The sequence below is a fragment of the Protopterus annectens genome, chromosome 2.part1 (assembly GCF_019279795.1).
Source record: "Protopterus annectens isolate FY-2018-M chromosome 2.part1, PAN1.0, whole genome shotgun sequence".
Lineage (NCBI taxonomy): Eukaryota > Metazoa > Chordata > Ceratodontiformes > Protopteridae > Protopterus > Protopterus annectens.
This window is the reverse complement of record NC_056729.1, coordinates 1,509,541,924-1,509,555,637: the sequence shown is the minus strand read 5'-3', so window position 1 is coordinate 1,509,555,637 and position 13,714 is coordinate 1,509,541,924. Positions and strand designations below refer to the sequence as shown.

Below are 13,714 nucleotides of genomic sequence, written 5' to 3'. Positions count from 1 at the left end.
AGACACATAATCCCAACCCAATGGAAGAATGACTGTGTTATGGGACAATGACACCATCAAACAAATATCTTTATGATTTCATATTGTACTGTGTCATTACTTATAATGTTTCTTAACATAAGTAAAAATAAATAAAACTATAAAATTACTCACACTGATTACAACTGACACCAATCCAGCCAGGTTGGCATTTACAGGTCCCTGTTACATGATCACAACTAGCTCCATTCATACAGTTACAGGTTTGGCGGCATTCCATTCCATAGAATCCATGTGGACAAGCTGGGGGAAAAAAGGATAAAAAAGATCACACATAAGCAAACATCATTTTCATCTGAAGCAACACAATTATTTTATGGGAGTAGTGGAATTAACAAGAACTAAATATCAATATCAACCCTTTAAAGTAATGAACTTATATTTTACTTTGAGAGGACTCTTGAAGCATGTCTTAACATGTAAGATCATCAATACCTATTAAGCACTTTGTTAAAAATCTCATTAGCCATGCTCTTAGAAATTATACCCCTCCACTGACCTCAGCTGGTATACCCTGTACTGACAAGGTGGGTACACTCACCATCACACTCCCCAATTCTTTCCTATCACACAACATTTGTTTGTTTATTTGTTTCCTAGAAAATCCAGCTGGGAGCTCACACTTTGGTAGAATTTAGAAGAGAAAAATGCCAAACCAAAAGAAAGAACCCGTTGAATGGCAGCTCAGCTAGAGTTACTGTAGAAAAAGTTAGCTAAGAAATAAAAAATTAGTAGAAGTAGGCTTCAAGTTCTGTGATGCGACCATTCTAATTTTATGCATTCATGATGATATTCCCTTTGTACAGAAACTGCTGGACAGGGAAGTTGGCAAATAATGTAAAAATTGCTGGCTTTGCAGCAACAACTGAAGATCTGAAAATGTTATGAAACAATGTGAATAAATTATATCAATGGGCACACTCTAATAAGGTTGAAATTGACAACAAAAAATGTAAAATGCTGCATTTAAGATGAATCCTGCATACTCTTATAGTTCAGATTGTCACTGTATAGGGAAATGTGAGGAGTTTGAGGATTTATGAATATGTATAGGAAAGGTTGGGATTTGCAGGTTATATATATATATATATATATATATATATATATATATATATATATATATCTAGATAAAACAATGCTTTAAAAATGTTATTTAACAAAAAAAGAACAATTCTAACAGCAATATCCTCTATGGACTTTAGTATGCTGAGACCAATCTATACATTTTTAATACGGCTAATTATGGAATATAGTCTTGGAATTTGCAAGTACTCAAGAGAAGATATCAAAAAGATGGAGAGAGCTCAAACATGTTTATATGAAAGTCAAGGGAGTGAAAAATACAAGTCAAGATGTGAAATTAAAGTCATTAAATGTATTCTCAATTTGATACAGAATTATCAAGAAATTGTTTAATTTGGGTATATAAATGTTTTAATATTTAAAAATGAAATTTACTTAGTTATTTCAATACTAAGATATAGTCTTCCAACAACAAATAATTAACTCTTTGTAGACTTAGAAAATATAAATACGAAATTAGGTACAAACTTCTTTCATTAAAGGACTTCAGAAATGGAATTCATGACACAGTGAGGTGACAGCAGCTGAAAACCTGAACAGTTTCAAAAAGAAACTAGATCAGTGGTGTGATGACAATGCTTTTTGGACTCTGTCTTCATGAACACTAACTTATAGTGACCACATTTGAAGTCTTAAATCCAGACGTGCACACAGCTCCCATACCTACCACCAATGCAAAAGCAGGACTATTGCAGTGGAGAGACAGGTCTAAGTGAAGAGGAGTCTTGGCTTAAGGACAACAAGCTTGGTTCTTCAGTTCCTTTAATGGTTACTTCTTCTTGAAGTGATAGGTCAGCCACAGGGTTTGCAGCCTCCCAGTCACCTCATCCAAGACAGATGCAGCAGACAGACTCCTTCCTCAACCCCCTCCCCATTCTTGGGAAAAATCGGCAGAATGTTAAGGCAATACCACCCTTCACAATTTGCTTTTGGGAACACTATTAAATGGTGGTACAGGATAGAGAACATGTCCCTCCATGGCAGACATGGATTCCATTTCTGGACTGCAAGGGCTTTTTTCTTAGGTACCTTTCTCCCAAAAATAATGCATCTACACTAAACATCTATTAATCTTGAAACTCATTCTCTAACACTTACCATTTTATATACATGTACGTGTGTGTGTGTGTGTCTGTGTGTGTGTGTCTGTATTTTGCAAAGAACTGGAATGAGAAGGGCAATTTATGATTGTTTTTCCTTGTTCTTTCTCCACAGCTGAATAATACAGTAAACTCTCAGTTAAACGGACCTCAAGCAACCAGAAAAAAAAATCAAAGAAATGGAGTACAATTTTCATGTGCTGCATTTTTTGACAACCCCCCCCTCCCGCAGAAACATACTTTACGTTTTTAGAGTTTTAAAAAGGAAGACAGGAATAAATTCCCTCTCTCCCCCAACCTGAGAACAAGTCAAACCAAACAGACAGTATAGGGTACTGTATTGGAGCTATTATTAATAATAACTCTCAAGCAACCAGAAACTACAGTTATCCGGAATCTACCAATCCCCAGGGGTGCCGGTTATTTACTGTAGTGCTTGGGAAAATATTCAGTATGACAGATTCTATGAAATATACCACTCTCCAAAAACAGAGGCATTCCATAGTATTTCTTTGTAAGTTATTCAACCAGTGCTGCAGTTGGGTAAGTACTAGGTAAATGGTCTGCAGACTATTACAAGGCTAGCCAAAACCCCCATTTCAAATGTTTTCTACCTCTATGTAACAGATATTTCTAAAGGCAATGTGTGAAGAACAAAAGGTACTTCAGGTTATCACTGAACACGTTGAGTCTCCCAAATAATGAATCTCACAACTGATTCCTCAGAGAAGGCAAGTCCACCAGATTCAGGAGTTTCTCAAAGTCTTCCTTCTACCTTCTTATGATGAACCGAGTCAAGGTCAGTATTTCTCCATCCTTGCTAACAACAACCTCAGGAATACCCTGCCCTGCCACCCAATGTTGCCAGATAGTTGTTACTGTGATAAACCGAGATGCTGCCAGCCTAGCTAGCTGGAATGTTGTAAATAATTATATGTCACTTAAAAATATTAATATGATTTATACGGAAATGTGCCACTGCCAGCCCAGCTAGATAGAATTTTGTAAATAATTCTGTCATTTGTGAATAGTTGTATGATTTTTATGCTTGCCTTAAAAATGTAAGAAAACGACATGTTCTGTACCGAGCCTCAAAATTGTAATCACAGTGCACCCTGCTGGAAAACAGCAGAAATATGTATAAACTGTATGCCAATGCAAATGTATGGTTTCAAAGTAAAAGTTTGAATATACAGAGTTAACTTGAAAACACTAAGAAAATAAGTTAAGTAAAAAGTTTTATGATGTGTTATAAAGTTAGTTTATCTCAGCTACGAGACAGGATGTCTAGGCTAGGGGCTTCTTTCTATTGTCTGGAAAGAGAGGTAATACAGGTTTCCAAAGTAACTGTTTTACGACTTTCAGTTTCAGGCAAGCTAATAAGAATTGTCAGCTTATGAGAGGTAAGCATTTTTAACAGAGACATGTTAAAAATTTAAGTTCCTGCTAGCCTGGGAAATTTAGGCAGAGGTGACAAGAATGATGAAATCGGAGATGATTCTGCAGTAATGTATACTATTAACTTAAGAACTATCTCAGAGAGAAAGTCAGGGCATTTTTGTATTTGTCTCTGGATCTGTAAACATTCATTCAGCACTTCTCATCTGTATTTGCCTTGCTCTGTAAGTTAAGTTATCTAGATACAGTGATTTCTCATAAAGATAGAAATACAGTAAGATTAGTCTAGCTGTTTTCTATATTTATGTGAGACTGTCCTACAATGTTGTTTTAAAATACTTCCTGTGAGTCTGAACTTTACTGTCACTGTGTTGAGTTAATCAGTATTGTCTTGTGCTTTTATTATTTATTATTAAATATATTTAAACCTTTTAATTGTGGCTGGTTTGTGTAGAAATATATAAGCTCTTACAGTACTTGCATGTATTTGGTGATACTGTATAAGCCACTCCTAAATAGCCTTAGCCTTGGTCACACTTACTTTTTGGATAACAGTAACACTGCACAGTAGAACTGGTCACCCATTGTAAGGGCCTTATTGTAGCTGATAATTAGTGGCTGGTGGCAGTGATTACTATCTTTTAGTCTGGGCAGAATGGGGCATAGTCAGTGACCCTGTGCCAGCCTTCCCCAGGAGTGTCTGTGTGGTTGCAAATAAATCAAATCTCAAAGTGTGCGCGTGTGTCAGCTACCTGGACAGGGACACAAAACACTAGTTGGACAGTGAGGGTGCTGGAGATTTTGGCTTGACCACTCAACTGAGATCGGAACCTTATAGCTGTGCCAGTGGAGAGTCTTTTTGGGCATCTGGAGAGAGAGAGAGAGAGGTAAACCAGACTCAGACTGACTGTGATCTCTGTGTGCTCTTAAGGGAAATTAAACTTTACTGTGTGTGTACTTATCATCCTCCCAATGTACACATCCTTCACTGGTGTTAGTGATGAGTATTGAGGCTCCTTGATTACTGGGCCTGTGCACAGGCATTACAGTCATAACAACTGTGAGGACTTCCAAAAGACTTTCATGCTTCCCCCAAACTTCTTCCACATCTAGGCCTTCATTTCAGTGACTGTTAAAGTACAGTTGTGTACACTTACCATAAATGTAGATGTTTGAGTGTATTCACTGTTGCAGTCATTACATTTGGGTAATCCTGCTGGCAGGTTGCCCTCAGTCGGCCTGAATTCCAAAGTCCTGGGTCCTGCGTCGGCTACTGTCACCCCTTCCCTGACGTCAGGTCATCAGGGGTATAAAAGAAGCAGCCAACGCCATTTTCTTTAGTTTTTCTTGCCCCAGATGTCAGGTGTCCCCTAAAAGGGTAACCGAAATTTATATATATATAAAATTACATGCACTAATATAAACTTTACCTTCATCTACAAGCAAATACACCACATAGGTAGTATAAATCAGAGAAGGAAAGATAGGTTCCATCAGAAGAAAAGGGGGATGGCGGGTGGGTAACCTGGACTGCAACAGTGAATACACTCGAACATCTACATTTATGCTAAGTGCACACAACTGTACTATGTTCTTTGTGTTTCACTGTTGCAGTCATTACATTTGGGTAGAGTCCCAAAGCTATGGTAGGGAGGCTGGGGCTAAACAGCATTAGGAGTGGCTATGAGGCCCTGCAGAACTGCAGTGGCAAAGCCTGCCCTGGATTTAGTGTAGAGTGGCAAGGTAAGCACTTGGGCTTCAGGCCAGTTATTTACATTAAGAAGGATCGCGGTCTGCACTCTTGTGGGAGGAGAGGCTGGACTCTGCCCTTCTGAGCTGGGAATTTCTGGTTAAAGGCTTATAGTGCCTGCATATTCTAACTGTTTCTTACTGAAATTGGTGCACCTTGTTTGCTGTAGCATAGACTAGATCCAGGCCTGCTGAATCTAGCTTTGTTTGTATGCTTGTTGTTTGTTTATTTCCCTGAAACGCTAATTCCACCTAAAATGCGGCCTTTTAGCACTTCTGTAGATCCCTAGTGATATCTGCATTGCTTACTGTACTTATTTCCTTGTTTCACTTGAAAGAAAGTTACTGTTTGTCGTTTTTGCATTTAAGTTACCTGTAACACATTGCATTTAAGTTACCTGGCACTTGCTCACTAAAGCAATTATATAAGTCAGCTCTAAAAAATTAAAAGCACTACACCCTCACAAACTCCCCTTGAGTACCTTGTTCCCCATTGGCCCTTTTTTCAATTATAAAGGAATTCCCAATACTATTCTAGCATGTCCAAAGGTCAGTTGTCAATCTCCTCTCCGGTCCACCTGGTGAATCTGGGAATCTTGAGGCAATGTTACAACTGCCTCATGTACACAGACAACCCTCTCCTCCTCCCAACAAATTCCAACACATGTGAGAGATGCAACCATATAGCCAAACTGGAGGCTAAGCTCTCTCAATTCAGTACTGGCGTAACCAGTCAGGAGGAGAAGGAAACCACACTCACTACAATTCCAGTCTCACATAGACCTACCACGACAACAAACCAAACACATAAACACACAAAAACATACTCGGAGGCTCTAAATAAAAATCTGCCTAAGCAGCAGAGACCTCCAAAGCAGACACCCAAGCAACTGCTTCCCCAAAACAAAACACGTGCAACACACAGCTCACAAAGCCAGTGTGCCGAACAGTCACAACCCTTAAGGCTAAACAACACACCTGATACACTTGTAATAGGTGACTCTATCATCAGGCACACTGATGTCCCGCTCACCAGGCTGAACAAGGAGAAGGTCATGGTGAGCTGCCTGTCGGGCGCTAGGATCCGCCACATAACACAAGCACTCAGGTCACTCCAAGGCAAGTACAAATATGACTCAGTCATTGTCCATGCTGGTGTGAATGACCTGAGACGTACCTCCCTGGACTACATGAAAAGAGACATAGAGGAGCTCTCTGAGCATGTAGCCCAGGCCGGTATGACCCTGACCTTGAGTAGCATCTTACCCTCACCAAGAATAATGCCACAATACGAAGACAAGATGATCAATTTCAACAATTGGCTTAAGTATTGGTGTCATTCAAAGGGGATCCAATGCCTGTCAGCCTGGGATGACATGCTTGACAAGCAACGATGCTTCATTAGGGACGGCTTGCACCTGTCACCCCTGGGCTTTCGGATATTGGCAAAGGCTCTTGCTACCCCCATAGTGCCTTTTTTAGGCAAGGCTCAAAAGACAAACCCACCTCCATAGGTATCACAAGGGATAAGAAACTAAGAGTAATGCTACTCAACGCCAGAAGTCTAAACCTCAAGATGCACACACTCGAAACTCTCCTTAGCATGGAGAACATCGATATCTGTGCAGTAACAGAAACCTGGATCAAGGCTCCCGAGAGCACCCCAGCACTACCAGGTTATACCTCATACCATGCTTTTCGGCCCCAAAACATGGACCGAACCACAAAAGGAGGGGGAGTATCAATATTCGTCAAAGATACCCACACCTCCAGGTTGGTGGCACAGCACGAAGCATCAGAGACTATCCATGTGCAACTAACAGTGGGTAAAACTGCCTTCCAGTTTATAGCCTGCTACAGACCACCCTCCCAAACACAGGAACCCCACTCGGCCTTCCTGAGAATACTGGAAAATATGAAGGTCTCTCCAAACACCATTATATTGGATGACTTCAACTACCCAAACATAGACTGGGAGCATTACTCTAGCTCCAACACCCTAGCCCAAAGGTTCCTAGAATTTATAAATGCAAATGCTATGGAACAACTAGTTACCACTCCCACAAGACGGGAAAACATACTGGACCTGATCATCACCAACATGGGGACACTATGCACCAGACCAGTATCCCTCACTGGTAAGATCAGACCATAAACTAATCTCACTGGATATTCACATCCCGACCCCACCCCCTGCCCAGAAAACCACAGTGAAAAACTTCTCTAAAGCAAATTTCACACACCTCAAAACCGAGGCGGAATCCTTCAAAGCCCCCGGGCCTGTGGAAAATACGGCCCAGACCGCAGAATCCTTTATAAACGCATTCTATGAACACCTTCAGGAATGCATGGATCATGCAATCCCAAATAAAACCAAGACCCAATCCTCCAAAGGCAGACGTCCTGTCTGGTGGACCCCAGCCATAAAAAACTATACAATAGAAGGAGGAAGCTACTACATGACAGAGCAAAATCCCAAAAAGGGAAGGCATCTCTGATCAGTATTAGCAAAAAACTACGGGCACTCATAAAATCGTCTAAGACCAGCTTCGAGAGAAAAATTGCACAGGACACTAAGGATAATCACAAGGCTTTCTTTACTTATGTTAGGAACCTGGGTGGGAATTCCCAGATATGCTCAGAATTAGTCCAAAATGACAAAAAATACACAGAGCCCACAGACATTGCCAACATCCTAGCTGACAGGTTCAGTGCAAACTTATCCCCCCCCTCCCCACCAAAAGGGCAAATATCTATCCCAACAGAGTGCTGCCCCCCTGACATCTCAGATGCTCAGGTAAGAGCCGCCCTCTCCAAAGCAAAAAACACAGCATCAATGGGACCAGATGGTATCCCGGGCTGCGTCCTACATGAACTCCAAGAAGAGCTAAACCCAAACATAAAACTACTGTTCAATCTTAGCCTTACTACAGGATATGTACCCAAAGAGTGGCGTACAGCAACAGTGGTCCCTCTCCACAAAGGTGGTGCCTCAACAGATCCTGGAAACCATCGCCCCATAAGCCTGACTAGCTTGGTCTGCAAAGCTATGGAAAGGATCATCATGGACCTCATAAATAAAGATATTGGGGACCTACAGACACTGCATCCTACCCAGTTTGGCTTTGTTAAGGGCAGATCCTGCCTCTTAAACCTGGTCGATTTCTTTGAAACAGTCACCCAGGCCATTGACGAGCGGAAGGTGGTCCACACAGCCTACCTGGACCTCGCAAAAGCCTTCGATACAATACCCCACTCGGGCAATATAGATAAGCTCACCAGCTTAAATATAAACCCCTATGTCACTAGATGGATTGCAAACTGGCTCAAGGACAGAACCCACACGGTTAGAATTGCTGGAGCCATGTCAGACTCCAAACCAGTTACAAGTGGCATCCCACAAGGCTCAGTCCTGGGACCTCTCTTGCTCGATATATATTTCTCGGCGGTACAGGCCAACACGGAAGGACTGTGGCTGACCAAGTTCGCAGATGACTGCAAACTGGGTGCCATAATCAACTGTCCAGCCGACACAAGCATCCTCCAAAAGGGCCTCATAGAAACAGACAACTGGTGCCAGAGCCATGGCCTCAAGCTAAACGCCAAAAAGTGTATAGTCATCTCCTTTGGCAAAAACAAAGCGCCCACAAATTACCACATAGGTGCTAATCCATTAAGTACAGAAGAAGTCATTAGGGACCTGGGGACCCAAGTTGATAGCAATCTCTCATTTGACAACCACATGGCCAAAGTGGTTAGAAAAACATTTTATATAGCCCACCTAATCATGAAGGGATTCACATCTAGATCAGGGGAGGTCATCGTGCCTCTTTACTCATCCCTCATCAGGCCCATAATTGAGTACAATGCCCCTTTTGGGATGTACCTTACCAGACACCTGCAGCAACTGGAAAGACCCCAAAAGTACCTCATGAAGAGGATCAAAGGGCTCAAACAGATGCCATATGCTGCCCGGTTAAAGAAACTCCAGCTCTACTCAGTGGCATACCGCCTGCTCAGAGGCGATCTGTGCCTGACATATAAAGCCATGTCCAACCCAGAATTAATGGACATGCTGCACCTCAGAAAATCCAAATCCCATCGAGCTACGCGCTCGAGAGACTTGAACCTCAGCACTGAAATAAATAGGACATGCTGGAGGGACAGATTCATAACCCAGAGGCTCCCTTCACTCTGGAATAAAATCCCAGTCCAGGTTAGGCAGAGTCCCACATTGACTCTCTTCAAGAGGAATCTTGATGAGTGGATGGGAGATCGTAGGTTTACCCTGGCTATCACTTCTGTGTCACTGTTAGACAGAGGCACAGTATACTAACCTCAAAAAAAGGCATAGCAAAATTAATTTAAAATGGGTGGCGAAAGCCAAGCACACTTTGGCTAGGCTTATAAATGCCCTAGGGCAGATAGCCTAGTATGAACCTATGAAACTATGAACCTATGATAGTGCTTTGTAAAGGTGTGCACTGAACTCCAAGTAGCAGCCTCTAAAATGTCCTTGGTAGGTACTCCCCTGAGAAAGGCTGCTGAAGTGGCTGCAGCTCTGGTTGAATGTGGTCTAATGCCCTTAGGCACTGGTTTGTCATGGAGTACATAGCAGAAACGGATGCAGTGGCTTATCCACTTTGAAATAGTCTGCTTTGAGATAGCCTTTCCTTGTGATCCTGCAGCATATGTCACTAGTAATTGCTCTGTCTTTCTGAAAACTTTGGTTCTGTCCAAGTAGAATCTAAGTTGTCTGTGTACGTCCAAAGAATGCAGAATTCTCTCCCCCTTATTCTGTGGATTTGGATAAAAAGTTGGCAGGTGAATAGTTTTACACTGGACACCATCTTAGGCATAAATGTTGGGTTTGTCCTCAGAGAGACCCTGTCTGGATAAAAAGTGATAAAAGGTTCCACAGCCATGAGTGCCTGTAGCTCTGAAACTCATCTTGCAGAAGTTATTGCTAGGAGCAGAGCTGTTTTCCAAGATAAAAACTTTATATCAGCAGTAGCAGCTGGCTCAAAAGGAGGCAGGGTGAGTTTTTCCAAGACATAGTTGAGGTACCATGCAGGCATTGGTGATCTCCTTGGAGGCCTTAAATTTTTGGCTCCTCTGAGGTACTGCTTTAGTAAGGGATGTGAAAGATTGGTGGCTCTGTATTGTAATGAGCCGAAATGGCAGAGGCATGAATTTTAATAGATGAAAAAGATAGGCCTTTGTCCAGCATCTCATTTAAGTATTGCAAAATCTGAGGAATATTTGGCACAGCTGTATCAGTTCCTTGTGCCTGGCTCCAAGCACAGAATCTCTTCCATTTTCCAGCATAAGATTTTCTAGTACTAGGTCTTTTGGCTTCCAAAATGACATCCATCACAGCTTTACTGAGAGGTGTGTTTTGCATGACTACATTATCCGCCATGCTGCCAGGTTTAAAGTCCTGAGTTGGCTGTGCAGGATCTGATTGTTTCCCTGGGACAGTAGATGAGGTATTTCAGGTAAGGTCCAAGCTGGGCATTAAGACAAGTTCCTTAGTATTGGATACCAGTACTGGTGGGGCCAGTCTGGGGCAATCAGTATCATCTTTGGCTTCTCCTGTCTGACCTTTAGGAGTACCTTGGGGAGGAGAGGCAGTGGGGGAAAGGCATATACTGATAGGTTTTTCCAGCTGAAAGATAGGGCGTCCACTTTCCATGCTTGTCTGTGATAAATCCTTGTACAGAATCTTTTTAGTTGGTAGTTGTGAGGGGAGACAAATAAATCTATGTCTGGGCATCCTCATTTCCTTGTTATCATGCTGAAGACTTGTGGATCCAGCTGCCACTCATGGGGATCCATGAGGTTTCTGCTTAGTTCATCTGCCAGAGTATTTTTCCTTCCTGGCAGGAACTGTGCCTGCAGATGTACTTGGTAAGTCAGTGCTGTGTCCCACAAAGTCATGGCTAGTCTGCAAAGTGGGTAAGAATGTGTGCCCCCCTGCTTGTTTATATACCACATGACCGTGGTGTTGTCTGTCTTTATCAGTTGTTGTCCTGGATGAAGTAGGTCTTTGAAGGCTGTCAGGGCATTTTGAACAGCTGGCATCTCCTTTTGATTGTTATGTAGATGCATTTGGTTTGAGGTCCATGTGCCCTGAATGCATCTTCCTGCCATGTGGGCCCCCCAGGCATAATCTGATGCATCCGTTGTTAGTGTCTGCCTGTTTGGAGGTAATGTGAATGGCTGTCCCTTGTTTAGGTGACAAGCCTTTGCCCACCATCGAAATTCCTGTTGCAGGCAGGGAATGAGAGTAATCATAGTTTCCAGGCTGTGGCAATGTTGAGTCCAAACACTTTTTAGGTACCATTGAAGTTTCCTCATATGCAGTCTTGCATATGGAATTAGTAGGATGTAGGATGCCATGAAGCCCAAAGCCTGCAGAATTTTTCTTGCAGATAACTGGGCCTTTGTTGCCAAAATTTTGAAATAGGTAGTCAGTTGCCTTTGTTTGTCTGGCATGAGATAAGCCATCTGGGCAGTTGTATTTAAGCTTGCACCCAGGAATATTATCTCTTGAGAGGGTACTAGTTTTGATTTCTTTTCATTGACTGTGTACCCTAGGCATGTTAGAAGTCTTTTCACAAACACCAGATGCTGTAGAAGAATGTCCTTGTTCTCTGCTTGAATTAGACAGTCGTCCAAGTAAGGATATATTTGTATTCATCTTTGTCTGCAGAATGCAATTACTGGTGCCAGGCACTTTGTAAAGACCTTGGGCGCAGTAGATAAGCCAAAGGGCAGTGCAGAGAATTGGTAATGCATTGAACCTGCCTTGAATCTGAGGTATCTTCTGCATATTTGTCTGACTGGGACATGCAGGTATACCTCTTTTAGGTCTAAAGTCACAAGCCAAGCGTTCTTGCCCAGCATGGGCAGAAGCTGCTGCAAAGTCTTGAATTTTGGTATATTCAGGAATGTGTTCAGAACAGATAGGTCCAGTATTGGCCTCCAGGCCTTGTCCTTTCTGGGTATCAAGAGCAGTCTTGAGTAAAATCCTTGTCCCTGCTCTTGCTCTGGTACTTGTTAAATGGCCCCCATGTCCATGAGGGATGAGACTTGTTTTTGTGCCTCTGCCCATTGATTTTTTGGCAGATCTGGCCAGCCGTTTGCCTTTGGCGGGGTATGGAAATGGAACTTGTAGCCTTGTGACACGATATTTAGAACCCACTTGTCCAGGGTTATAATGTGCCAATTTTGAGAAAAAAGTGCTAATTTTCCCCCTAAGGGTGCTGCTAGGAGATAAGTGCTTGATGTAGGCAGGGGGAAGTCATTGGGACTCTTTCCTGTATGGTTGTGATTTGTCTTCTCCAACTTTGGAGGTAGAAGCACCCCATTGCTTTGACCTGTATGAACCTTGCGCCTGGGATCTGCCTCTAGGGCATCTGGATCTGCCCCTTTGAGGGCTGTCTGACACAGGAAAGGACCATGTTTTTGTTGGCCAGTGTCTACTAAACCTAGGTGGCTGTACTTGTAAAAAATCTTTGACAGTTTGCATAGATTTAGCTTTGTCCTCCATTTTCTTTAACACCTCTTCTGCCTTAACACCAAACAAAGTATCAAGCTGTAAAGGTGCATCTAATAATTTAACTTTGACATGATCTGGCAGGTTTTGTTCCTTTAACCAAACATGCCTCCTAATTACAGAACCCGTAACTGCAGCCCTGCAGGAGGCCTCCAAAGAATGAAAACCACATTGCAAAGTATGCTTTCCAACTTGTTCAGCTGCATGCAATAAATCCTGCATTTCCTTGTTTTCTGCAAATTCAGAGTTTAACAACATTTTCTGTTTAAGCAATGCCATGACATGTTGTTGATATTTGAGCATATGAAACTGACAGTTTAAGGCCCTTATAGCCAAGGTAGCAGATGTGTAAAACTTTTTTCTCCATCTATCCAGTGCCCTAGAATCTCTGTCAGAGGGGGTAGGGTTTTTTTGCAGTGGAAGCCTTAACTCCTTTGGGACCCTGTGAAATAGTTTCTGGGTCTGCAGCAGGGTTTTTAAAAAGGAATTTATGAGAGTTAGGAACCCTATAATATCTGTCAGGCTTAACAGGAGCTGGAGGTAAAGAGTCAGGGGTAAGACTAGACTCTGAAAACACATCATTTACAATGTCTAACACAGGTGGAATGGCTAGTGGCCTGTGTTGAGGTAGTAAAAGGAAATCCCTGAGCCTCTATTTAGATTCTGAAAAATCTTGGCTCTCCCAGTGGAAATGCTCCCTCATGGTATGCAAGGTTTCCCCAAAAGAATAGTCCTCTGGAGGAGAAGCTGAAGGTATAGATTCTTCAGCATCAGAATCCTCACA

General features: G+C 42.3%; 1 protein-coding gene across 1 annotated transcript in view; it reads right to left on the bottom strand.

Annotated features, from left to right (window-relative positions):
- MEGF6 (multiple EGF like domains 6) overlaps positions 1–13,714 on the bottom strand; it is a 2,184,612-nt gene that overhangs the window by 778,565 nt on the left and 1,392,333 nt on the right. The window contains exon 20 of the mRNA XM_044062967.1: positions 154–282. Coding sequence (XP_043918902.1) covers positions 154–282 — 129 coding nt within the window. The remainder of the gene's footprint in view (positions 1–153; positions 283–13,714) is intronic.